Source organism: Phytophthora parasitica (genome assembly GCF_000247585.1).
Source record: "Phytophthora parasitica INRA-310 unplaced genomic scaffold supercont2.30, whole genome shotgun sequence".
Classification (NCBI taxonomy): Eukaryota; Oomycota; class Peronosporomycetes; order Peronosporales; family Peronosporaceae; genus Phytophthora; species Phytophthora nicotianae.
The window spans coordinates 357,943-379,883 of record NW_008649016.1 but is presented as its reverse complement, the minus strand read 5'-3'; the positions used below and the strand labels follow the sequence as shown (position 1 = coordinate 379,883).

The 21,941-nt window shown below is 49.0% G+C and overlaps 10 protein-coding genes across 13 annotated transcripts; 7 read left to right on the top strand and 3 right to left on the bottom strand.

Moving 5' to 3' along the window:
* Positions 1-2,085: 2,085 nt before the first annotated feature.
* On the top strand, positions 2,086-4,314 carry PPTG_12465 (hypothetical protein; the record flags this gene model as incomplete). Its single annotated transcript, XM_008908501.1, has 1 exon — positions 2,086-4,314. One exon carries the CDS (start codon positions 2,086-2,088, stop codon positions 4,246-4,248), a length of 2,163 nt encoding a protein of 720 aa, XP_008906749.1. The 3' UTR covers positions 4,249-4,314.
* Positions 4,315-4,570: 256 nt separating this feature from the next.
* Positions 4,571-6,901, bottom strand: PPTG_12464 (hypothetical protein; the record flags this gene model as incomplete). Its single annotated transcript, XM_008908500.1, has 1 exon — positions 4,571-6,901. One exon carries the CDS (start codon positions 6,899-6,901, stop codon positions 4,571-4,573), a length of 2,331 nt encoding a protein of 776 aa, XP_008906748.1.
* A 1,526-nt stretch (positions 6,902-8,427) lies between these two features.
* PPTG_12463 (hypothetical protein) lies at positions 8,428-10,755 on the top strand. Its single transcript, XM_008908499.1, has one exon. It carries the CDS (start codon positions 8,492-8,494, stop codon positions 10,748-10,750), a length of 2,259 nt encoding a protein of 752 aa, XP_008906747.1. The 5' UTR covers positions 8,428-8,491; the 3' UTR covers positions 10,751-10,755.
* Positions 10,756-11,342: 587 nt separating this feature from the next.
* On the top strand, positions 11,343-12,890 carry PPTG_12462 (serine/threonine protein kinase; the record flags this gene model as incomplete). The annotated part of the gene is made up of 1 exon (XM_008908498.1): positions 11,343-12,890. One exon carries the CDS (start codon positions 11,343-11,345, stop codon positions 12,888-12,890), a length of 1,548 nt encoding a protein of 515 aa, XP_008906746.1.
* A 205-nt stretch (positions 12,891-13,095) lies between these two features.
* Positions 13,096-13,845, top strand: PPTG_12461 (hypothetical protein; the record flags this gene model as incomplete). Its single annotated transcript, XM_008908497.1, has 1 exon — positions 13,096-13,845. The coding sequence occupies one exon, from the start codon at positions 13,096-13,098 to the stop codon at positions 13,843-13,845; it is 750 nt and encodes a 249-aa protein (XP_008906745.1).
* A 277-nt stretch (positions 13,846-14,122) lies between these two features.
* Positions 14,123-16,472, top strand: PPTG_12460 (hypothetical protein). Its single transcript, XM_008908496.1, has one exon. The coding sequence runs from the start codon at positions 14,160-14,162 to the stop codon at positions 16,446-16,448; it is 2,289 nt and encodes a 762-aa protein (XP_008906744.1). The 5' UTR covers positions 14,123-14,159; the 3' UTR covers positions 16,449-16,472.
* A 140-nt stretch (positions 16,473-16,612) lies between these two features.
* PPTG_12459 (hypothetical protein) lies at positions 16,613-17,773 on the top strand (the record flags this gene model as incomplete). The annotated part of the gene is made up of 1 exon (XM_008908495.1): positions 16,613-17,773. The coding sequence occupies one exon, from the start codon at positions 16,613-16,615 to the stop codon at positions 17,771-17,773; it is 1,161 nt and encodes a 386-aa protein (XP_008906743.1).
* PPTG_12458 (hypothetical protein) lies at positions 17,771-19,873 on the bottom strand. The gene has a single exon (XM_008908494.1). It carries the CDS (start codon positions 19,621-19,623, stop codon positions 17,836-17,838), a length of 1,788 nt encoding a protein of 595 aa, XP_008906742.1. The 5' UTR covers positions 19,624-19,873; the 3' UTR covers positions 17,771-17,835.
* Positions 19,874-19,986: 113 nt separating this feature from the next.
* PPTG_12456 (hypothetical protein) lies at positions 19,987-21,923 on the bottom strand. 4 transcript variants are annotated; one of them, XM_008908489.1, is made up of 3 exons: positions 21,059-21,923; positions 20,893-20,993; positions 19,987-20,830 (listed from the first exon to the last, which is right to left on the bottom strand). In XM_008908489.1, exons 1-3 carry the CDS (start codon positions 21,911-21,913, stop codon positions 20,581-20,583), a joined length of 1,206 nt encoding a protein of 401 aa, XP_008906737.1. In that variant the 5' UTR covers positions 21,914-21,923; the 3' UTR covers positions 19,987-20,580. The 4 variants fall into 4 exon arrangements, with proteins under 4 accessions (XP_008906737.1, XP_008906738.1, XP_008906740.1 ...); XM_008908490.1 differs by having other exon boundaries at positions 19,987-20,823; XM_008908492.1 differs by having other exon boundaries at positions 20,893-21,923.
* Positions 20,014-20,559, top strand: PPTG_12457 (hypothetical protein). The gene has a single exon (XM_008908493.1). The coding sequence runs from the start codon at positions 20,119-20,121 to the stop codon at positions 20,446-20,448; it is 330 nt and encodes a 109-aa protein (XP_008906741.1). The 5' UTR covers positions 20,014-20,118; the 3' UTR covers positions 20,449-20,559.
* Positions 21,924-21,941: the final 18 nt, after the last annotated feature.

The following is a 21,941-nucleotide window of genomic DNA, read 5'->3' as shown; positions in this document are numbered from 1 at the left end:
TTTCAACCATGTTAGTGCAGCGGCGGGGCCTCTTATTCCTGATGCTTCGCCACCTAAAATCGTGTGAAGTTAATATGTAATAGATGTTTGCTACTGTGATTCATTTGCTTTTGAGCTGCACAATTTGCGGCGGAGCTGCTCAGAACGTGGATAGGCTGGTGTCCTGCCCCCAGGCGTTTACTGTACCACAGTACAGTCTGTACCTCGTTGTCCTGCTCGCGTCTCAGGAGACCTGATTGTTGACGGCGGAGACAAATCGAGATCTGCAAGCATGTCCTAATCTTGAGAACGGGCTTTTGATAAGTCACGATAGGTACATCTAAACATTCTCGGCCGACGGGAAGGGTGGCTTTTTCGATGCTGTGCCTGTGAATTATGAGACGATATCAGCTCTCTATGGTTTTCGTGCCTTGTCGTGTGGCTTGGTGTGTAATCCCAACCAAAGGTGCAATACGGTGGCTCAAAGCGATCGCTTTCGTTGATGACTACACAACGCAACGATACAAATCTAGACATGGATCTGCGAGTGGGCGACCGGGCCAACATGTTCTACATGTCATGCAGTTGTAGATTGGCAAAGCCGTTCACCGATTCCTGTATGGCAGCCATACAAAAATTAATACAAAAGACAAATAAATTCCGGACTCCGAATCCCGTGGACTGGTATTTCCGAAGTCTACAGACGTGTCGTCCTGCAGCTTTACTCGAATCAAGAAGTAGTCCGACATACGCGGTGTAAGGCTGTCAGTAGACTGTAAACGTAATTCATGCTATTATACCTCCCACCGCTTTCGATAAGAATGACATTGATCTTACGGTCGTCATCATACAGGCACGTAAGCTAAGGACACCTACGTACATGGCGTGGTGTAAACATGCCGTTTGCATTGCCAGGATTATTATTATTATCGGCATTTTTGTTGAGCTAGAAGGCGTCGCGCGGTTGGTCGTTTTGCTGCGGATTTATGACATCAACTGCATAATGAAGTGCATTGTGCCTTTCAGTATACTGAGAGTGACATAACTTTTTATCATTATTATACATGCATTAAAAAAACTCAAGCTTAAACACGACCAAAGTATGCCACCAAAGATTGGCCTAATATACTTCGAAGTATATAATTGTACTAGAGTCCGGTGACGAGACTGGGAACTACTACTAGCGAACGGTACGATCCAAGCAACACCAAAACGAGAGCAATGACAATTCATTCGTTGGGTACATGTATCGGGAGATTAACAAATACATTGTTATATGCCCCGAGAATCATTAATTGTTTTGACTCCATCAAAGAGGCGAGCCGCTTATGCAAACTGTGGTTTAATGAGAAGTATTTTGACACGCTGATAGTCATTGTGCTGGTTGGCCTCGTAATGCAGGAATGTTCTCGTCAAGATTGCTTAGTTAGTTATCACTGAGTTGGGCCGCCAAACCCTTTTAAGAAAAATACAGTCTGACTCATAGCTGACGACATATGGCGATTGGTATTTTCAAACAGGTATTCAGATGATTACAATCATTACTTCGAAAACAATAAATAAGAGTCTTTAGTGATGTACACACGGGTTCTTCGAGTCATATTGCAAGCAACAAACCAGACTCCACTGGCGGCTTTCGTTGACATTTAGTTGCAAAAAATATTATGTAGAATTGGTTGGGGCAGCCTGAATCTTTGTCGTTTTACATGTACCCAAAAAGTGCATTGCGCCAATCCCAGGCAACGGAACGCGCTTTGCTTTCAAGAACCAGCACCGCGATGGACGTTCCCGTCTGTCCCAAGCACCTGCACAGGTGGTTTTCTAGGTGCGGATTCAACGGAGCATCCTCCGGCAAGCTCGGCTTGTCGCTATGGATTACGCAGGGAACGAGTGGCTGGAGGAACAAACAAGCTTTTTGGCACATACCTTCTCAAATGAGAGCAACGAGAGCCTTTCTAAACTCTCCTGTAACTCTGTCGTTTGTTTGATCCTACTGGCTTCACTCGGCAAACTGCGGCCTGGACTCTGCTGCACGTGACTACGAGCTCCTCCATCAAAGAAATTGCAATGCAACTTCAGCGGTTTTCAGCATGGGTCGTAACTATTATGGTGACAGTAGCCACAGCGGCGAAGAACAATACATACCCGACCAAGTCGGGCATCAAGATCTGGGTCGATCCGGACACACCCGAACGTGATCACGTGTACATCAGCTCACGCGGCCGGAAATGGGATCTCGTCATGAGCGACGAGTTCAACGTCGTCAACCGCAGCTTTCGTCCTGGAGATGATCACATGTGGACGTCCGTCGAGAAACCCGACGGTGTCAACGGTGCAATGGAGCTGTACTCGCACAACATGACTTCAACCCAGTGTGACGACGACGGAACGTGCTACTTCTACATCAAATCGATCGACGAGTTGAATGTAATCAACGTGTACAACATGTACATCCATCCTCCAGGATACGTGGACGCCTACTTCTTCTACCGTTCAGCCATGGTGCAGTCCTGGAACAAGTTCTGTTACCAAGGTGGAATGCTCGAGGTGCGTACTCAACTACCTGGAGCTGTGTCAAAGGCATCGGGTAACCCGGACTTGAAACTGGGAAAGAATGCGAAGGTCCAAACAGGTAAATACTACCCGACATGGCCCGGTATATGGATGATGGGGAACCTCGGTCGTGCTATTTTCTCCGGGTCTACAAACCGCATGTGGCCGTTCTCATACGATGCGTGTGAGCCCGATCTGTTCGATCCCAGCAACCAACGTATTAGTGCTTGTGACGACAATCCGGGCTACGGATTGAACCCGAATCAAGGCCGTGGCGCGCCTGAAATTGACGTACTGGAGGGTAGCGCATCCCTGATCTCGTCGTCGCTGCAACTTGGCCCTGGTATGCCCGATGAATATCGTATCTTTTCGCTCAACTACTCAACTGGAGACTACTACGGTTGCATCTACACCGCTAGCTGTATGACCCCCGGTGCAAACTACATCGACGTCCCAACCGCCTACTACAAGAAAGAACGCGGCCACAAATCTTGGTACCAAGGTCTCCGATACGCTGCCAACAACATGTGCAAATCGGCCGGTGACAAGAAGCAGAGCTACAAGACAATCGCAGCGTCTCTAAAAGCCGGAATCGTCAACAATACCTGCTCCGCGGACACCTGTCCGGCCTCTAACGACGTCAACGCGGACATTGGTTTGATCGACGGCGTTGGGGACGATCACTGGGGTATCAACTCAAACGGAACGTGCTACCCTCTATTCAACGTGTACACTGGTTCTTACCTGTGTGACCCTGACAACACTTACTCCAAGTGTGCCAGCCCTCGAAACGAGACTACGACGTCGAAGTCGTACGCGATGAGCCCGTTCAACTACCAAATGGACGCTATCTCGTCCAACTGGCCCGTCCAACTCGGTGCGTACACAGACTACTTGGTGTATCAAGTGGAGTGGGTCACGGGTAAGAACGGATATGTGCGGTGGATGCTAGAGGGCAGTCCATTGTTCGAGGTTCCATCCGCGTCTATCACGAACGTACCGCAGAACGCGAATAAGACGAACCCGTCGAAGATCATGCTGGAGGAACCAATGTACATCATCGCCAATGTGGCGCTGTCGAGTTCGTGGGGCGCTACCCCTCCGAACCCGGGCAAGGCATGCCGCGGTAATGGCACTGACCCGGTTGTCAACAAGATTTGCGACTCGTTCCCGATGTACATGAAGATCGACTACATCCGTCTGTATCAGGACTTGGCAGACGACCTGGACGCGGACAACTACATGTACGTTGGCTGTGATCCCAAGACGCACCCGACGAAGCAATGGATCGATGCCCACCTGGACGAATACGAAGACAACGACAATAAGTGGGAAGAGGTGACTGGCAAGGCGTTCTGTAAGACACACGACGACTGCACTATCGGCGGCACGATGGGCAGGACGTCCGTGAAAACCGGTAAGTGCGTCAATCAGCGCTGTGAGTGTCTGTACAAATCTTGGGGAGGGCCGCGCTGCACGATTGCCATTTCGGGGGCCACGTCCTCAGGCAGCACAACCTATGGCCCACCTCTGTGGGCATCGATTACGGTATCCTCTGTCGTCGTCGGGCTGGTGACCATTTCTATCTACGTGTCGACTACCCGCGCCGCGAAAAGGAAGAAGGCGGCCATGAGGTATATGAAGGTTGCGGACGAAAGCCCATCGGAATCTCTTGTGCTTTCGAAGGACAACAGCCAGACTCACAGCGCCCTCTAAACTGACTAGCATAGCTCAATATATCGCATCAATCATACATAATAAAACTTTGGATTACGAAATGACTTCTTCGATACTGCTGCGTACATTTTTGTACGAACCAATTTATTTTTAAACAACTACTCCGTAGTATTCTGAATGTATCGTACTACTGCATTAATACTGAACTACTATTAAAAACGCTATTATTGTACTACTACGTAGTCTTAATTATAATAATACTGTAGTACACTTTTTGTACGATGATCACTACGTACATGTTTTGTAGTACGCCTGACAACAACATAATTTTAAGCTGAGTGTTTTGATCAATTATTTCAAGCTACACAAAGTTTTGACTGTAGTTGTCCCTCGGCCGGCGGTGAATGTCGTTGCCGTGGCCTTGAACGTGACCGTTGCCGTACGAATCTCTACCCGTGACGTGCCTGACCTGCTCCAGGCGCGCATCGTTGCTGTTGCTGTAGTGCCCCATGTCCGCAGCAGTTTTCTTCTTCTTCGCCAAGGTGGCAGCCGCATTGTTTTCTTTAATGATTGACCATGCCACGGAGGCGAAGCTGAGGATCACAATTATCGCGGCTACGACGATCGACAATCCCATCGGAGGACCGTACGAGTTCTTTGAGAGAGTCTTACCCAGCGAACCAGATGAACCGGTTGAGCCGGAAATGGCTGTCGTGCAGCGCGGACCGCCCCATGACGATGAGTACGTGCACTCGCATCGTCCCTTTACACACTTCCCCGTCTTCAACAGCGTCTTACCCAAGTTACCTCCGATCGTACAGTCATCATTCACGGTACAGAACGCTTTGCCGGCAACCTCCTTGTGTTTATTGTCGTCATCCTCGTACTCATCGATATGAGCGTCGATCCACTTCTTGGTAGGGTGAGTATCTGGATCACAGCCAACGTGCATGTAGTTGTCTTCTTCCAGGTCGTCTGCCAAGTCCTGGTACAGACGGATGTAGTCGATCTTCATATACAACGGGAAGGCGTCGCAAATCTTGTTGGCTTCTTCATCGGAGCCGTCACCACGACATTTTTTGCCCGGGTTGGGCGGTGTAGCACCCCATGAACTTGACAGCGCGACGTTAAAGATCAGATACATCGGCTCCTCCAGCATGATCTTCTCAGGATTCGTTTTGTTCGCGTTCTGCGGGACGTTCCAGATCGACTCCGACGGCACCTCGAACAACGGGCTTCCGCCCAACATCCAGCGCACGTAGCCGTTCTTACCGGTGACCCATTCAAGTTGGTACACGACAAAGTTTGTGTACGCACCAACATGTACAGGCCAATTGGCCGAGATAGCGTCCATTTGATAATTAAACTGGCTCATGGCGTTCGACTTGGGCGTTGTGGTAGCATTTCGAGGCTTGGCACACTTCCAGTATGTGTTGTCTGGGTCGCACAAGTAGGCTCCAGTGTACACGTTCCAAAGCGGATAGCACGTGCCGTTGCTGTTGATACCCCAGTGATCCTCTCCCTTGCCGTCAATCAGGCTCAGGTCGCCATACGCATCCGTAGATGCCGGACAAACGTCCACCGAGCACGTGTTCTCGGTAATTCCGGCCTTCATTGAAGCAGCGATCGTACTGTAGTCCTGCTTAGCTTTGGGGTCTTGCTTGCAGTAGTTGTTTGCCGCATAACGCAAGCCTTGATACCAGGACTTGTGGCCGCGTTTGTTGTAAACGGCGGTTGGCACACCGACGTAGTTCGCGCCGGGGGTGGTACAGGTACCGCCGTAGATACACGAAGGTGGGTCTTGTCCATAGTTGATCCCCATAACACGGTATTCATCAGGCATGCCTGGGCCAATCTGGAGCGACGACGACACAAGGGACGCACTACCTTCTAACACATCGATCTCAGGCGCACCACGGCCTTGGTTCGGGTTCAATCCGTAGCCGGGGTTGTCGTTGCACGCACTGATACGTTGGTAGCTTGGGTCGAACAGATCAGGCTCACATTTATCGTATGAGAACGGCCACATGCGGTTAGTCGATGCCGAGAAAATGGCTCGACCGAGATTCCCCATCATCCAGATACCGGGCCAAGTCGGGTAGTACTTGCCCGTTTTCACCTTTGAGTCCTTGCCGAGTGCAATATCTGGATTATCGGATGTGGTTACGCCTGGGAGTTGTACGCGCGTTTCGATCATGCCACCTTGGTAACAGAACTTGTTCCAGGACTGCACCATCGCCGCGCGATAGAAGAAGTAGGCGTCAACGAACTGTGGAGGATGAATGTACATGTTGTAGACGTGGATGACGCTGAATTCGTCGATAGCTTTGATGTAAAAGTAGCACGTTCCGTCGTCGTCACACTTAGTGGAAGTCATGTTGTGCGAGTACAGCTCCATTGCACCGTTGACACCGTCAGGTTTCTCAAGAGAAGTCCAGATATGATCGTGACCAGGTCGGAAGCTGCGGTTTGGCATGTTGAACTCGTCGCTCATGACGAGATCCCATTGCCGACCGCGTGAACTGGTGTACGTTTGACGGTCGTCGGGTGTGGCGGGGTCGACCCAGATCCTGATGCCCGATTTGGTCGGAAACGTGGTGCTTCCAGTGGTGCTGTTCTTGGCCGTAACGCAGGCAACCATGACGGCCCAACCGACGGCAAAAGCCCACGTTGAGTATTGGCGAACACCCATGTCAATATACTACTGTGTCTTGGACAGGTTTGTGAACTTGAGGCGGCAACTCGCCGAGTGGGTCCCAAATTGATCATCCGAATACCAAGAGAGCCTGGCACGCTGTGCCAGCATTTCTCACAGCTCCAGACGTTCTGTTTGATCCATTCGTTACTCTGCATGTGCCTGCGTAATCAGCCCGACTTGCCCGACTTGAAGCCCACAACAACGCAATGCGGTGATGATCAATGGATAGATGGCTGCAGTGAACCAAAAGGCGTCTATCCGAGCACAGCAATTTACGTTTTCCTGCGGGAACGGAATTGCGGACGCGGGTGACCGTACATGTACTGTACGTTGTACATGCGCTGTATTCTTGATCTGTACTAATAGTGCTTCAGCACATCGAACTGAACATCATTTTCTAGTTTACGCAGGGGATCAAAACTACATCGTTCGGAGACCATGACGTCTGCGTCTCGAGTTGCTAATGTCTCTTCATCGTGTTGCTGTTCTCAAGGCATAGCAACCCATATCGTGTGTCGGACCGACACTGTCGGTCACTCCGAAGCACGCCGTTTCGCAAGCTCTGCATTACAGGTGGAAAGACTCAACGATTTCTAACCGCAAAAGCCTCAAATCGAAGGAGTTGATTAGCCACACTCGCACTCGAGTCAACATGATCGCTTAGTCAACAAGGCTAAACAGTGTGCTGTGTTTGTGTCGGCGAGCTCGGCATTTTACTCTTTATAAGTATTTACCAAGCAAGCGCTTTCTACAGTAGAGAAGCTTCGAGGGAGTGCTATTATAGCGATGGCGTCTCGTTGACGCCAAATAACTTCAATAAGAAAACGTGTTTTACATTCCGACCGATTGCTCGTTTTTTTTTCTGATGCCAAGACAATTAAACGATGCACATCGCGATATGTCTCAGCCTTTCACAGTCAATGTTATTAGCTAAATAAACTGCCCGATCTCAGCCTGGAAGCAGTTCCGGCTTCTCCACAGCCACAACAGTGTTTACACCATGCTGTGCGCGGTTCCAACATGGAAGAGCGCGCAGCAAGTATCGTCGGCGTCCAGTGGGCTGATCTCGTTGCACCGTAGTGGCGACGAAAATAGTTGTAACGTTTCTTAGACTTACGCCGTGCCGAACTATTGAGTAAATGACAAGTCGACGCCAACGAATTTAAGTGTGCACCGAAATTCATGAACAACGAGCCGGAACGGGGTCATGTTCAAGCGTGCACTGGTATCAGCTCTCCATGAGTAAGGCTTCGCTCAGCTATGCGCGCACAAACTAGGATCTGCTGCTGAACAGACTGGTAGCTCTACCTCTTCCTGGTACTTTTCAACTTTCGATCGAAACTGTCGATCGATGGCCAGGCCAAGAAAAAATTGTAGTCAGCGTAATGATACCAAGAGACGTCAAGATGTGGTGCTACGTTGGTGACAATAACAACAAGTCGGGGCTGTCTCCGAACGCAAGTAATTTGTGTACAGTAGCGTTCTATACTTCTGGCTGCAAGGGAACAACAAGAATTGCAAATGGTTTGGAAGCCTCCACTCATAAACTAGCCAACAACACTGCACCACGCGCATGTTCTCACCATGATACGAGCACTCGCGCTCTTTTTGTCACTATGGAACGCTCCATTGTATACTTTCCCGGTAGCTGCTGCGAATCAAAAGGAATACCCTACCAAGTCTGGTCTTCGAGCGTGGGTGGACCCAGCGACGCCAGCCAGCGCACAATCGATCACAACATCCAGAGGTGAGAAATGGCAGCTCGTCATGAGCGACGAGTTCAACACAGCAAACCGAAGCTTCCGACCGGGCGACGACCATCTCTGGACTTCGCTAGAGAAACCTGACGGCGTGAACGGAGCCCTCGAAGTTTATTCCCACAACATGACCTCCACGAAATGCGACGCCGATGGAACGTGCTACTTCTACATCGAAGCCATTGACGATGTGAGCGAGATAACCGTATACAACGCGTACCTGAATCCTCCTCAGTACGAGAACGTGTCCTTTTTCTATAGAGCAGGAATGGTGCAGTCATGGAACAAATTCTGTTATCAAGGTGGTCTCATGGAGGTACGGGCTCAACTACCAGGAGCACTATCCAAGAATTCTGGGAATCCAGACCTTGCACTCGGTAAATCCGGACGAGTAACAAGTGGCAGCTACTATCCGACGTGGCCGGGCATTTGGATGATGGGGAACCTCGGTCGTGCTATTTTCTCAGCTTCCACGAGTCGAATGTGGCCATTCTCCTACAACAAATGCGAGCCAGATATCTTTGACCCAAGAAATCAACGTATCAGCGCGTGCGACGATGATCCAGGCTACGGGTTGAACCCGAACCAAGGCCGTGGAGCCCCTGAGATCGATATCTTAGAAGGAGGCGGGGTGGCTATCTCGTCATCCTTACAGATTGCGCCTGGAATGCCCAGTGACTTCAGATTGTTCCCAGCGGAAGAAAAATACGACGCAAAGAATATATACTGTGTGTACCAGTACAATTGCGAGACACCCGGTGCGAACCTCATTGACATTCCGACCACGTACTACGAAAAGGAGCGTGGCCATAAGTCCTGGTATCAAGGTCTTCGCTACGCTTCGAACAACTTTTGTGCTCCCACCGCGGATGAAAAACAGGATCTCGATACGATTAAAGCGTCGCTGAAAGCTGGAATCACAGATAATACGTGCACGATTGAGACGTGCCCAGGGTCACTTGACCCGAACAGTGCCTTGGAACTGATCGACGGAGTCGGTTCGGAGTATTGGGGTATCAACAGCAACGGTACGTGCTTCCCGGTTATGAATTCATACATGGGTTCGTACTTGTGTGACCCGGATAATACCGATGAAAAATGCCTCGAACCGCGCAACTCTACCACACCGAAAAGTAACTCGATGGAGCCGTTTAACTACCAAATGGATGCAATCTCAGCAAATTGGCCGGTGCATTTAGGCGCGTATATGGACTATTTCGTGTATCAAGTCGAGTGGGTGACTGGAGAGAATGGATATGTACGCTGGATGGGGGCCGGTCAACCTCTCTTTGAAGTTACAGCGGAGGCTTTCTCTGTTGTTCCTCAAAATGACAAGAAAAATAATCCGCAAAAACTCATGTTAGAGGAACCGATGTCGATTATATTCAACGTGGCTTTGTCACGTTCATGGGGTGCAGCACCCCCTAATCCAGGTTACGAATGTCGTGGCGATGGTACCGATGAGACTGTCAACAAAATTTGCGATGACTTCCCGATGTTCCTGAAAATTGATTATATCCGATTGTACCAGGATCCTAAAGGGAATCGTGGTAAGGACGACTACATGCAACTTGGATGTGATCCAGCGAGCCACCCGACACGAGAATGGATTCAAGGTCACTTGGATGAGTACGAGGACTTTGATAATCCCTGGACGGAGGTAGTTGGTAAAGGTTTCTGCGAGACTGACAATGACTGTACTATTGGTAATAACGGGAGTCGAAAATTAGTCACGGGAAAATGCGTCGAATCTCGCTGTGTCTGCTCGTATCCGGATTCGTGGGGTGGACCAAGATGCACTATTGCTCTCGCTGAAGAATCGACCAGCACGGGAGCCATTATGCAGCGTACGTATGGTCCCTCCATGGGGGTATCTCTCACTGTGGCAATCATTTCACTTTTATCGACTTTTATCGCTGCCTGGATGTCCGTGCGAACGCTGAAGAAACAGGCAGATGAGGCTATCAAGACGGCAGAAGAGAAGAAAATGGAGCAAACACGTCCGTCGTTCCCCATAAATCTGTCCATTTCAGAATACGATATTACGCCACAGCCAAAGGATAATTACAGTCAGAACTTCTTGTAGATCGCACTTCAGTGACGGAAGAGCCAACAAGATGTGGTGAAGTTTACGCAGATCATGAACGGTCCAGGATTATTTTTGAGTGACTTTTTTATGTGAATAAAATTGCTTAAACTCGCAGCATTTCCAGCATGACTACAACAACCACGCCATGCCAAGCTCCCATGTCCACAGCAAAGCCTCACTAAGCCTCACTCCCGTTCTACAAATGAGTCAGGGTCAATGAGGACTACGTAAAAGTAACTGAATACAATATTGTACGGGAGAAATGGCAATGTGACTGGACTGGTCTCTCATTCTAAATTTTATGTTTTAAAAAAGTCAAGGTTTTTAGAGCTTGAAAACTTTTTTTTGTTGTGCAATGGAGCCTAAGATTATTACTTGCGCTTAAGTACGAGTCCTATCCTTTATCCTGGAGAAATCCTGTAATAACCAGTATTCGAAACTTTACACAATCTATAATATAATAAACCCGTACCTTGCGATTTCATACTTAACGGGCTGTAAGTACGAACTCACCATTTTTCGGCTGCTACTAGGGAGCTGAGGGCACAAGCCCTGTCTACTCCAGATGGAAAACACTAATATTGTCAAAATGTTTGGTGCTTCTCATGTCAGTTCGCCACCTTTTCTAGTATGTGAAGACGCGACTAACGGAGACATGGGTTCGTATCTGTCCTTATCGGACGATAACAGGAAACGAATGTGGAAACTGCTTTATCAAGCAGCTCTCGGATTGAATTATATGCACAGTAAAGGGATGGTACACGGCTATCTCAAACTGAGTAACATTTTGGTCGGAACCGATGGTCAAGCTAAGCTTTCGGATTTTGGATTAAACACTATGCGTGCTATTTCCAAGGCTAGTACTTCCAGTTCAGCTCGTTTACGTTGGCGTGCTCCAGAATGTCTGAAGCGTAGACCAACTATCGCTTCCGATGTTTACTCTTTGGCCATGTGCATGATTGAAGCTACGGTTGGCGAGCCTCCGTTCGCGTACTTAGAGGACGACGACGTTCGCGAAAACTTGAAATGTGGAGTGATCCCTGAAAAACCCGATGAGATGAATGACGAGGAGTGGGAACTCGTCATTGCAATGACTCATGTTGATCCTTCTAAACGAGCCGAGCTTAGTCACGTTATTGATACGTTAAAGAGGTTTTCTATGGAGGATTTGGATGAACCACGACAGGGTGGAACAACGCGTTGCATTACGTGTGCAGCGCTGGTGTTTAATCATTCTCGTTGCTGTGCGCAGTGTGGAAATCAATTGGGTCTTAAGGAAGAATCACGCTCAAGTTGTGGGCCACCAGGATCCCCGAACACCCCGATGGAATTAAACACCGACACGTCTGTTAGAGACCTTGTCAATGTGCTTCGTAGCGAAACTATCGAGGAACAAGAAAGTGCAGTTTTACTGTTGTTACAAGTCTGCATCCGAGACCACAAACGCCACCAGATACTGGACGAAAATGGAGTACCCATTTTAGTTGACTTGGTGAAAAATGGGCGAACCCATTTCTTGAAAGTATGCGCTTTGGGGTGTTTGTGTTGGTCTTCTGAGCTCGATTCAACGCCGTCGGACGACGAGTTTGAAGAACTTCGAGAAACTATTCCAGCTGCCGCAAATACTGAATGTAACTCTATCATACAGGCCTTGCAAGATCAAAGCGACCGAGATAAAGTGAAGACTGTGGTGTATTGCACGTGTACAGCTGGGACGATCGGTCGAAAACCGCTACTTAACGCTGGAATAATCCCACCTCTCGTTAAGCTACTTAGAAATGGAAATGAAACAATCACGATCTGGACGATGGATGCACTGGGCAATATGGCTTGCGACGGCGATGCCAACAGTGCAATAGTAGCCGAAGGAGCCATCCCCATGTTGTTGGAGCACTTAAAAAATGGCAGTGAAACACAGAGAGGTTTTGCTGCTTGTGTGTTGGGTCAGCTAAGCGTCGAAACTGCTTCCAACAGCGCCATGATCGTGGAAGGTGGCGCAATCCCCTTTCTCGTTGGCCTTCTGCGAGCGCAAACGAATATCCCCAAGAACTTCGCCGCCTTTGCGCTGGATGGCATTGCTGCCGTCAATGATGACTACGGTTTAGAAATTGCGAGAAATGGGGGCATTCAGCGTTGATTAAACTTCTCCGGTCTGGAACAAATACCCATAAAACACATGCAGCATCTGGGTTAGCAACCAAGAGGAAAACCGACAAGAAATTGGTCGAAGAGGAGTCATCACGGATTTTATCGCTCTTCTACGACGAGGAACGGAAGACCAGAAAGAGAGTGTAGCCTATGCATTGTCGTATCTTGCGTTGGACACTGCATTCTGTACTGATATGGTGGAGATCGGTGCTATCTCGCTCCTTATGGCCTTGCTTCGAGATGGAACAGAAGGCCAAAAAGAGCACGTTCTTCTGACACTAGGAAGTCTAGCTGAATACCACAGCCAGAAAATTGTCGACGAAGGAGGAGTTGACCCCTTTTTGAGTCTTCTCCGGACCGGAAACAAGGAGCAAAAGATGGTGGCAGCTCAAATATTGGGCTGGATTGCTCACAGCAATGAAGAGCAACGACGAGAGATCATAAGCGACGAGGTGATCGAATTGCTTGTCGAACTGCTTCGCAGTGGATCACACGAGGAGAAAGACAAGGGAGTGTTTGCGCTGTGTTATCTTACCGATCGCGGTCGCACTAACACGAGAGCATTAGCGACTAGGACCATAATTTCGCTGTTGGTGCCATTTCTCCGAGAGGGGAGGGATGAGCAGAAACATTTTGTAGTTAATGCGTTTGGACGTCTCGCGCGTATTGACACCTGCAAGAAAATGATCGTGGAGTGTGGAGCTATCGCACCACTTGTCGATCTGCTTAAATCGGACAATACTGCGAATAAGGAGCGGGCAGCGATTGTGTTGGGGCGGTTGGCTGCAAATGATGCAGCTAACAGGGACGTCATGAAGCGCCATGGGGCTGTTAATTTACTGAAGAAGTTTTTACGAACGGGAAACCGACAGCAGAAACGCAAGGTGGAGACTGCGCTACAGAGCATTGGGGAAGAATCAGGGAGGAAACAATGTCGTCGTTGAGAAAGCGGGTCACGGATCACAGCTCCTAGTGTTTTCTTACCGAGGATAATCCCGAGTTGCGCACATGTATCGAACATATATTATCATGATACATAGCGCTGCCGAAATATCTCGTTTTTAGCTCAAGATATGCAACAAAACACAAGTTTTTGAATGTACAGTACAGAAATGCAGTTCTTACCTCTGGAACTGATCCCCTTGACCTTGTTGCCTGCGAGGCTTTTCTTAGCTTTGCCAGCTTTCGGTTCTATCCGATTTAGCATTTGTTAAATTGCCATTCTAGTGTGCACTTGCCGGTTCTTTCATTCGCATTGATGCGGCTTCATCGACTTGTATCGTCGGTTGTTGGCGTAGTCTGGGTGGCGGTCGCATCGGTCACTACAGCTAAGAATGCAACGATTCCGGATGCCACTTACCCAACCAGATCTGGTATCAAAACGTGGGTCGACCCGGACACCCCCAAGGACCATCAAACGTACATCAGTTCGCGTGGACGCCAATGGGACTTAGTCATGAGCGACGAGTTCAATACGCCAAACCGCAGCTTCCGACCTGGTGATGACCATATCTGGATGTCTCTAGAAAAACCGGACGGAGTCAACGGTGCCTTGGAATTATACTCGCACAATATGACCTCAACCAAGTGCGACGACGACGGCACCTGCTATTTCTTCATTAAATCAATCGATGAAGTCAACGTAATCCACGTCTACAACATGTACACGCACCCTCCAGGCTACGTGGATGCGTATTTCTTTTATAGATCTGCAATGGTACAATCCTGGAACAAATTCTGCTACCAAGGAGGAATGGTCGAAGCTCGTGTCCAACTTCCGGGGGCTGTTTCAACTGAATCTGGAAATCCAGATCTGGCCAAAGGAGACAACACAAAGGTCGAGAGTGGCAAATACTATCCAACGTGGCCGGGTATCTGGATGATGGGGAACCTCGGTCGAGCCATTTTCTCGGCTTCTACGAACCGAATGTGGCCGTTCTCGTACGATAAGTGCGAACCCGATCTCTTCGAACCAAGTTATCAACGTATCAGCGCTTGCAACAACAATCCTGGCTACGGTTTGAACCCGAATCAAGGACGAGGAGCTCCTGAGATTGACGTACTGGAAGGCGGCGGTACTCTAGTGTCATCGTCACTTCAAATAGGTCCAGGAATGCCTGACGAATACCGTATTTACGGTGTCGATTACTCGTCTGGGGATTCTTCTTCGTGCATCTACACTGCAGGCTGCAAGACTAAAGGTGCCAACTACGTGGGTGTTCCAACCGCGTACTACGAGAAACGTGGTCACAAATCCTGGTATCAAGGTCTGCGGTACGCTGCGAACAACCATTGTTCACCCAGTGCTGATGCTAAGCAGGACTACGATACGATTGCTGCTTCGATTAAGACTGGTATCACCGAGAATACGTGCTCCACCGAGACGTGTCCTGGGTCACATGACGTTAACGGAGACTTGGGACTGATTGACGATGCAGGCTCCGAACACTGGGGTATCAACTCGAACGGTACCTGCTATCCACTGTTTAACGTGTATACCGGTGCCTATCTGTGTGACCCCGACAATTCCTTCTCGAAATGTGCCAGTCCACGAAACGAATCGACGCCGAAATCGAACGCGATGAGTTCGTTTAACTACCAAATGGACGCCATTTCGGCCAATTGGCCAGTACATCTCGGTGCCTACACAAACTTCGTCGTGTACCAGCTAGAATGGGTTACCGGTAAGAACGGATACGTACGTTGGATGCTTCAAGGTAATCCGTTGTTCGAGGTCCCGTCCAAATCGATCTGGGATGTTCCACAGAACTCAAACAAGACGAATCCTCAGAAGATCATGCTGGAGGAACCGATGTATATTATCTTCAACGTCGCGCTGTCGAGCTCGTGGGGTGCTACGCCTCCTAATCCAGGCAAGGAATGCCGTGGTGACGGATCTGATGAAGCGGTTAACAAAATTTGTGACTCGTTTCCGCTATACCTGAAGATCGACTACATTCGTCTGTATCAGGACTTGGGTAATGATCTCGAAGATGATAACTACATGCAGGTAGGCTGTGACCCAGCGAGTCATCCGACCAAGAAGTGGATTCAAGCGCACATTGACGAGTACCAAGACGACGATAATCACCACAAAGAAGTCGCTGGTAAGGCGTTCTGCACTATCGACGACGACTGTACCATTGGTGGAATTTTGGGTAAGACTGCACTGAAGACTGGCAAATGTGTCAAGTCGCGATGTGAGTGTTCGTACTCGTCTTCATGGGGAGGACCACGATGTACGACGGCCATTTCATCAAGTTCTTCTACTACTACGAAGACATTCAGTTCGTTGAGCTCTTACGGTCCGCCGATGGGGTTATCAGTCGGCGTCGCAGCAGTTCTTATCTTCTTCAGCTTCGTCTCGGTGATGTGGTCTGTTAAGAATCAGAACAAGGAAGCACTGCAGCTCAAGAAGCAGGTCAAGAAAGACGCACAAATGACTCCAAGTATTCACGAGGACGTGCAACTACAACAAGTTAAGCGTACGTCAGATAGAGCCTCACAAAGACGGCTGAAAGATAACTACAGTCAGAACTTTGTCTAATCAGCAACAATAAATTACCGCAGATTCATTTTTTAAATATTCTTTTTAAAATTATATTTTAGATAAAAGTAAACACAGTTAGAAAGCCTGAAAATAGACTAAATCTCCATTTTTAGAAGTTGATCCTGTCTAATTCACGACCTCATTAAATTATTTTTCTTACGATGGCTAGGCCTCCACTGCCGTTGCTCGGTTCGACGGTGTTGCCTCGACCTCCTACACATTTGCCGTTCACTCGTCGAGAGATCGCGTCGTCTCGTCCTCGTACTTTATTGCCACATTTTTCGAGCTCAAATGCCTGTTCAAGCAAAGCTCCAGGTCGATCTCAACCTGAAGATTTTTCGAAGACACCATTGGAGAAGTCCATAGATGAATTAAAACGCGTTAAAGCCCGAGTACGAGATAGTTTTACTAGGATGAATCAAACCCAGGAACAATTCGACTTAGACTTGGAGGAAGCTTCACGTATTGTCAACTCACTCGAAGCCGAACAACGATACCTCTCCCAAGTGTACGCAAACCTCTTAGACTTCAGCGCCAGACAAATCCAACGATGCTTTCGAGGACATACTGGTCGTCGATTATTCCGTCAGGCTCTAGTTGTACGAGCAGTACTGCGAGTTCAGCATAAATTTCGAGAATTTCATCGGCGTCGAGAAGAAACACGAAAAAAGTCTCGAGTTATGTACCGCAAGGTGTTACGAGGTCTTCGCGGCGTACGTGAACGGGATGAACTGTCCCATGCTGAACTACTCAACCGTGTAGGACACAATTTGCAGGTGGAATCTCAGTGGCGTAAGGCAATGGGTGTCGAGGACACAGAGAGCGATCTGATCACTGCACTATATCGCAAAAAATACGTCCGTGGGAAGTTAGGAGCCATGTTCCGTCAGCTATACTGGGTGCACTCAGTGGGGATGTATTGGAAGTCGCTGCTCCCTCAACCAGAGCCCATAAAGCCGGTAGAATCTGACGTACAGGAAAGCGAGCAAATAGATGAACAAGTCGATGAATTGACGTTCGAGTTGGCTGAAATGAATGGAAATGGATTGGAAGGGGTCGATTCAAGCAGTGAGCACAAAATTGTTATCGTTGCTCCGCCCCGACGAAAGCAGAATGGAGCTGGAAAAAGGTTCAACAGAGGATCTCACCGTGATGAACTACTTCATCGTCAAAAGATGACTATGCGTGAGATCAAAGCGAAAAAGGACGATGAATTGCGTAAAGAAGAGGAAACAATAAAACGAATCGTACAAGCGAAGAAGAAATCGGACACTCATAGTGAACGTACACAACGATCTACACACAAAGGCGGACAACGATGAAGCTGCAAAAAAAATAATATTGGATTAGTACTCTCTTCTACGAGAGTGAGAGTCTTTAGTCTCTAAACTATGTGAAAATTTGTAGTGATGACGAGCGCTAGTAGTACTACAAACAGCGCCACGATCAATGCGGCACCTTTCCTGCTATAACCTCCGAAAGCACGGAGCTGTTGAGCCTCAAGCTTGCAACGTGGGAGCCATAGTACCGAAGCTGCAGCGAATAAATTGACGGCAGCGTAAGCAACCGCTACGAACAGAACACGAACTCGAATGCTGCGTGAGTCTTCGTCAATCAGACTCTGAGTAATTCGAGTATTCGTGGCATCACTGATCCATCTTGTGACTGCATTCAGTACCGAGTTGCCGAGTCCTTGGCCCGAGAGTACAAGACCCATAGTGACGCCCTCACAACCCACATGCGCTATCTCCGTAGTCGTCAGTACTGTAAACAGTAAAATCCACATCCTTGGCCACACCATGAGCCCCGTAAAGATCGAGAAGAACCAGTTAGAATGGACAGTATCCGTCGTAATAATCGTTGCTCGTACAACAGCAGCAAGGACTACAATCCCGACACCAATGAAGGCCAACGGCCGCCACGCAGTATTCAGTAGTCTCCATTTCGCTTGAATCAATGCAACAACTCCCACGCCGCTCATTATCACGAGTACCCACGGATCTGTGTCCTCAAAGTCACTCCAACTTGCCAGAGCGTTGTCCACTTCCGGGTCACAAGCCCTGAGCAATACTCCGTATACCAACAAGAACAACAGTACACGATAAGTCACTTTCTCCTGACAAACCTCCCATAGCTGACTAACTCCCGTACGCAGCGCCGGTAATACTCCGACTCGCTTCGTCGATAGCGTCGTCGCTGACTCCTGCTCGTCGTCTTCGTGTAAAAAGCACAACACGAAAGGGAGTACAACCAACGATGTTATCGCGATGCCAGCGCTAGTGTTTAATAGTGTAAGTCTCGGTTGGAATTCTGCAACAACGAAGTGAGCGGTGAATGCCCCTGTTTGCCAAATAATTAAAAACAACGTGGCCAATCCACCGCGTTCACTTAGAGCCTCTCGTTGTCCAAACCCCACGATCGACGCTAATGCAGCCACCCACGACAACTGAAGTGCAAAGCTACCTACGATACTCCACAGCTCCAACAAACGTCCGAACAATGGGCCAGGCTGTTTAACGCCATGAATTTCACGCAAGTGAATCGCGTACACGCTGCCATAACTCAATGCACTGAGTATCCATCCAAGAGCGATATAGGCCTTACGTCGAGTTCCGTATATCGGAACACAGTCCGAAAAGAGTCCGAGGAATACCGACAGAATCTCGCCCCAATCCAGTAAAGCCGTTCCTTGGTCATACTTCCTCTTAAAATGGTCATTCAGCGTCGAAATTAACAGCGGACGATATGCAGAGTGCATAACGGCGACTGTCGCTCCTGATGCGAAGGCGGTGACTGCAAGTCCGGCGTGCCATCGACTGAGTAGCGCTATGGGGGCAAGTCCGGTGCGTAAACTGCCAAGTGCTCGGTAGTTGAACATCGCGTCACCTACAGCAAATCCTCGCTCCCGTGGTGGAGGGTATGACTCGGTGGGGGTCTTCGTTTGCTGGTGGTCCTGTGGTGATGCGCATGAGGAACGCTCGGCGTCGAGTTCGTCGAGTTCGTGACTGGAGAGCGTGGAGAAGTGGGGAAGCTGCTGCTCCTTCCTTGATCGGGACAGAGTCAACGATTCGTCAATCGTGTCAACTCGAGTGTCGTAAAGCACGATGGGCCGAAAGCCTAGTAAATTGGTCAAGTTATCGTCGACAGACGCACCGAATTGTCGATCCTGCATCGCGAGAAACGATCTCGACTATGCAAGTTGTGGAGTAAGCCATGCGGATACAGTGGAGACTTGTCCGAAGTTGGAAAATGAGACTGTTGTTCGAATTCCATGGTGTAGTCTACGGAGGGAGCCGGCAGTGAATGGAATGTCGGTCCAGCTAGTGCCGTGTGCGTGCTTGTGGTCCATCTGTCTGCCTCTAGACTTTGAGGCTCGTGATGTGGTAGCCATAGGAAGTTGAAGTTGTAGGCTGTTCCATAGGTTCATGCTGAACTGTGGTCGGAAGCAGGAAACAAATGTCCTGCAGTTTGGCAGTTGTTGTCAGTTTATTGGCCAAGTTCGTGAACGTATCTAAACTAAATCGATTCTTACCGGTACAGTACATCCATTTTTCGTTTAAACCAACAGATACCTCAGAAAACAGCTACCAATAATAAAAAAAAGTATTTTCGACTAACAGCTCAGATCATTCCAAGTCCAAGTCAAAAGGCACCATACAAACCGAGTATGAAGCTGCTCTTGGTGCTGCTCTTGCTGGCCCTTGTGGCTATCCGTGGTGTGGACGGCCGCACCAGTAACCTTGAAGGCACACAGGTATATCGACAGGCGTCGTCGCGACCGAAGGTTAGTGAGGTGGTCTTCACAAACGAAGAGGAAAGTCTGCTACGCGGCCAGCAAAGCGACACAGCTCGCATGCTGGCAGCTCGGCTGCCTGGTAAAACCTCATTGGACGTCCAGAAGCGCTGTATTCAGCTAGGCTTACGCTGCGGAGGTGACTTCAAGACACCCGAACGGAACTCCGAGAATCGGCTAAGTTCTCGCCGTCACCAAGTCTGAAGGCACACGGCCAACAACAGAATTAATACCGCATTGTCTCGGTTCCTTATATCGCAAAAAAAAAAAAAATACATTACAACTCCTCTTTCATAATACTTTTCAACGTCGTAGATGATCCTGCTTCTTTACGCGTTAGTTACCGAAGTTACGTGCTTGGATCACCGATAGCGCAGCGCTAAGCGCGAACGATGTGCACGCAGCAAGAGGAAAGTTGATAAGCCAATAAAGCGCAACGCCGCAGAGCCCCAAATTGAATGCTGTGCCTGGCACCACCGAGTTCCATAGTGGCAGATCCTGACGCACGCACTGCTTGCCTTCAAACGCGCCAGTCTCGTAGAAACGTCGAAGACGCTCCTCCTTCTCAGCAAACCGATCCTTCAGCCTTATTATCCAGAAATCTCATCAGAAAAACATTCTAAAAGTACAATTACACTCCAAACGCACCATTGCCCCATGTGGTCCTTGTGCTTCGTCAACGTTGACCGGTGATACCGCTGCACATGCATGTGCACCTCAGTCGGGAACTGTCCTCGCACGAATCGCACCTGTAATAGCAATACACAACGGTTGGTCTCAACGAAATAATACTCCGCAATCCGCAGCAACGCACCGGTGACGGTCGAACGCCCTCCATGAGCTCAGGATACGCTACTGTAAGGTCCACGACATAGTCTGGGTCCATTTTGTCCATACACAACTCAAACCCCTTGACTCGTGGTTGCAACACGTAGTTCCATCTCGCTTCTCCTTGCTTTTCGGCAAACTTGTGGCTTTTCTTGAGCGTCTTGTCATACAACGCCGTTCCTTCGGGAAACATGGCCAGCCACGTGCCCATATCCACGTCTTTATACGACTGAATCACTTTGGTTAATCTGTCCTGGTCCGTGGCCCAGTTCCGGTTAATGTATGGATATTGCAGCAGCATCATGGTCCAACCAACACCAGGGGCATAGCGGATAATACTCTTCATCATGACTCGAATACGGTCATGAACATTGAGACGCAGTGCCAGGTTCCAAAAGAAGATCCAGTCTACTTCACTTCGATGATTGCAGATCAAGAGAACATGCTCTTGAGGGTCAAACTGCAGCTCCTCGTCTCCGGTCATGACAATCTTCACGCCTCCAACGAATTCCAAATATCCACTTAACATAGCGAAGTATTTATCCTCCAGGAAGCGGAATACTGAGCGGCAGCTGCGGATTGAGAGAATGCGCGTCCAGCAGAGCAGAGTCAGTGGCCACAACACGAAGGTAGCATTCAGAAATGCTGTAACGACGAGGAGGAGCAGGTAACTGCAGCCGATGATGCATCCAGACCACGTCCACGGGGTCTCGAACTTGGTGCTTGGATGCACGGCACGACCGAGTACTGACTCGGCTTCTGGCTCGGCTACAGGGCCTGCATCGCAGCGCTTGGCTGGATTAACAGAGGCTTGGGCTTGGCACTCGGCACTTCGACTCATGGGAAAAACTGAAATGCGACGACGAAAA

Bases quoted from the DNA above. Each gene is read 5' to 3' on its own strand.
- PPTG_12463 (XM_008908499.1), top strand. From the start codon at position 8,492: ATGATACGAGCACTCGCGCTCTTTTTGTCACTATGGAACGCTCCATTG.
- PPTG_12460 (XM_008908496.1), top strand. From the start codon at position 14,160: ATGCGGCTTCATCGACTTGTATCGTCGGTTGTTGGCGTAGTCTGGGTG.
- PPTG_12458 (XM_008908494.1), bottom strand. From the start codon at position 19,623: ATGCAGGATCGACAATTCGGTGCGTCTGTCGACGATAACTTGACCAAT.
- PPTG_12457 (XM_008908493.1), top strand. From the start codon at position 20,119: ATGAAGCTGCTCTTGGTGCTGCTCTTGCTGGCCCTTGTGGCTATCCGT.
- PPTG_12456 (XM_008908489.1), bottom strand. From the start codon at position 21,913: ATGAGTCGAAGTGCCGAGTGCCAAGCCCAAGCCTCTGTTAATCCAGCC. The intron at 20,994-21,058 runs GTGCGTTGCTGC...TTGCTATTACAG, and splicing joins AGGGCGTTCGACCGTCACCG to GTGCGATTCGTGCGAGGACA. The intron at 20,831-20,892 runs GTGCGTTTGGAG...CTGGATAATAAG, and splicing joins AAGGACCACATGGGGCAATG to GCTGAAGGATCGGTTTGCTG.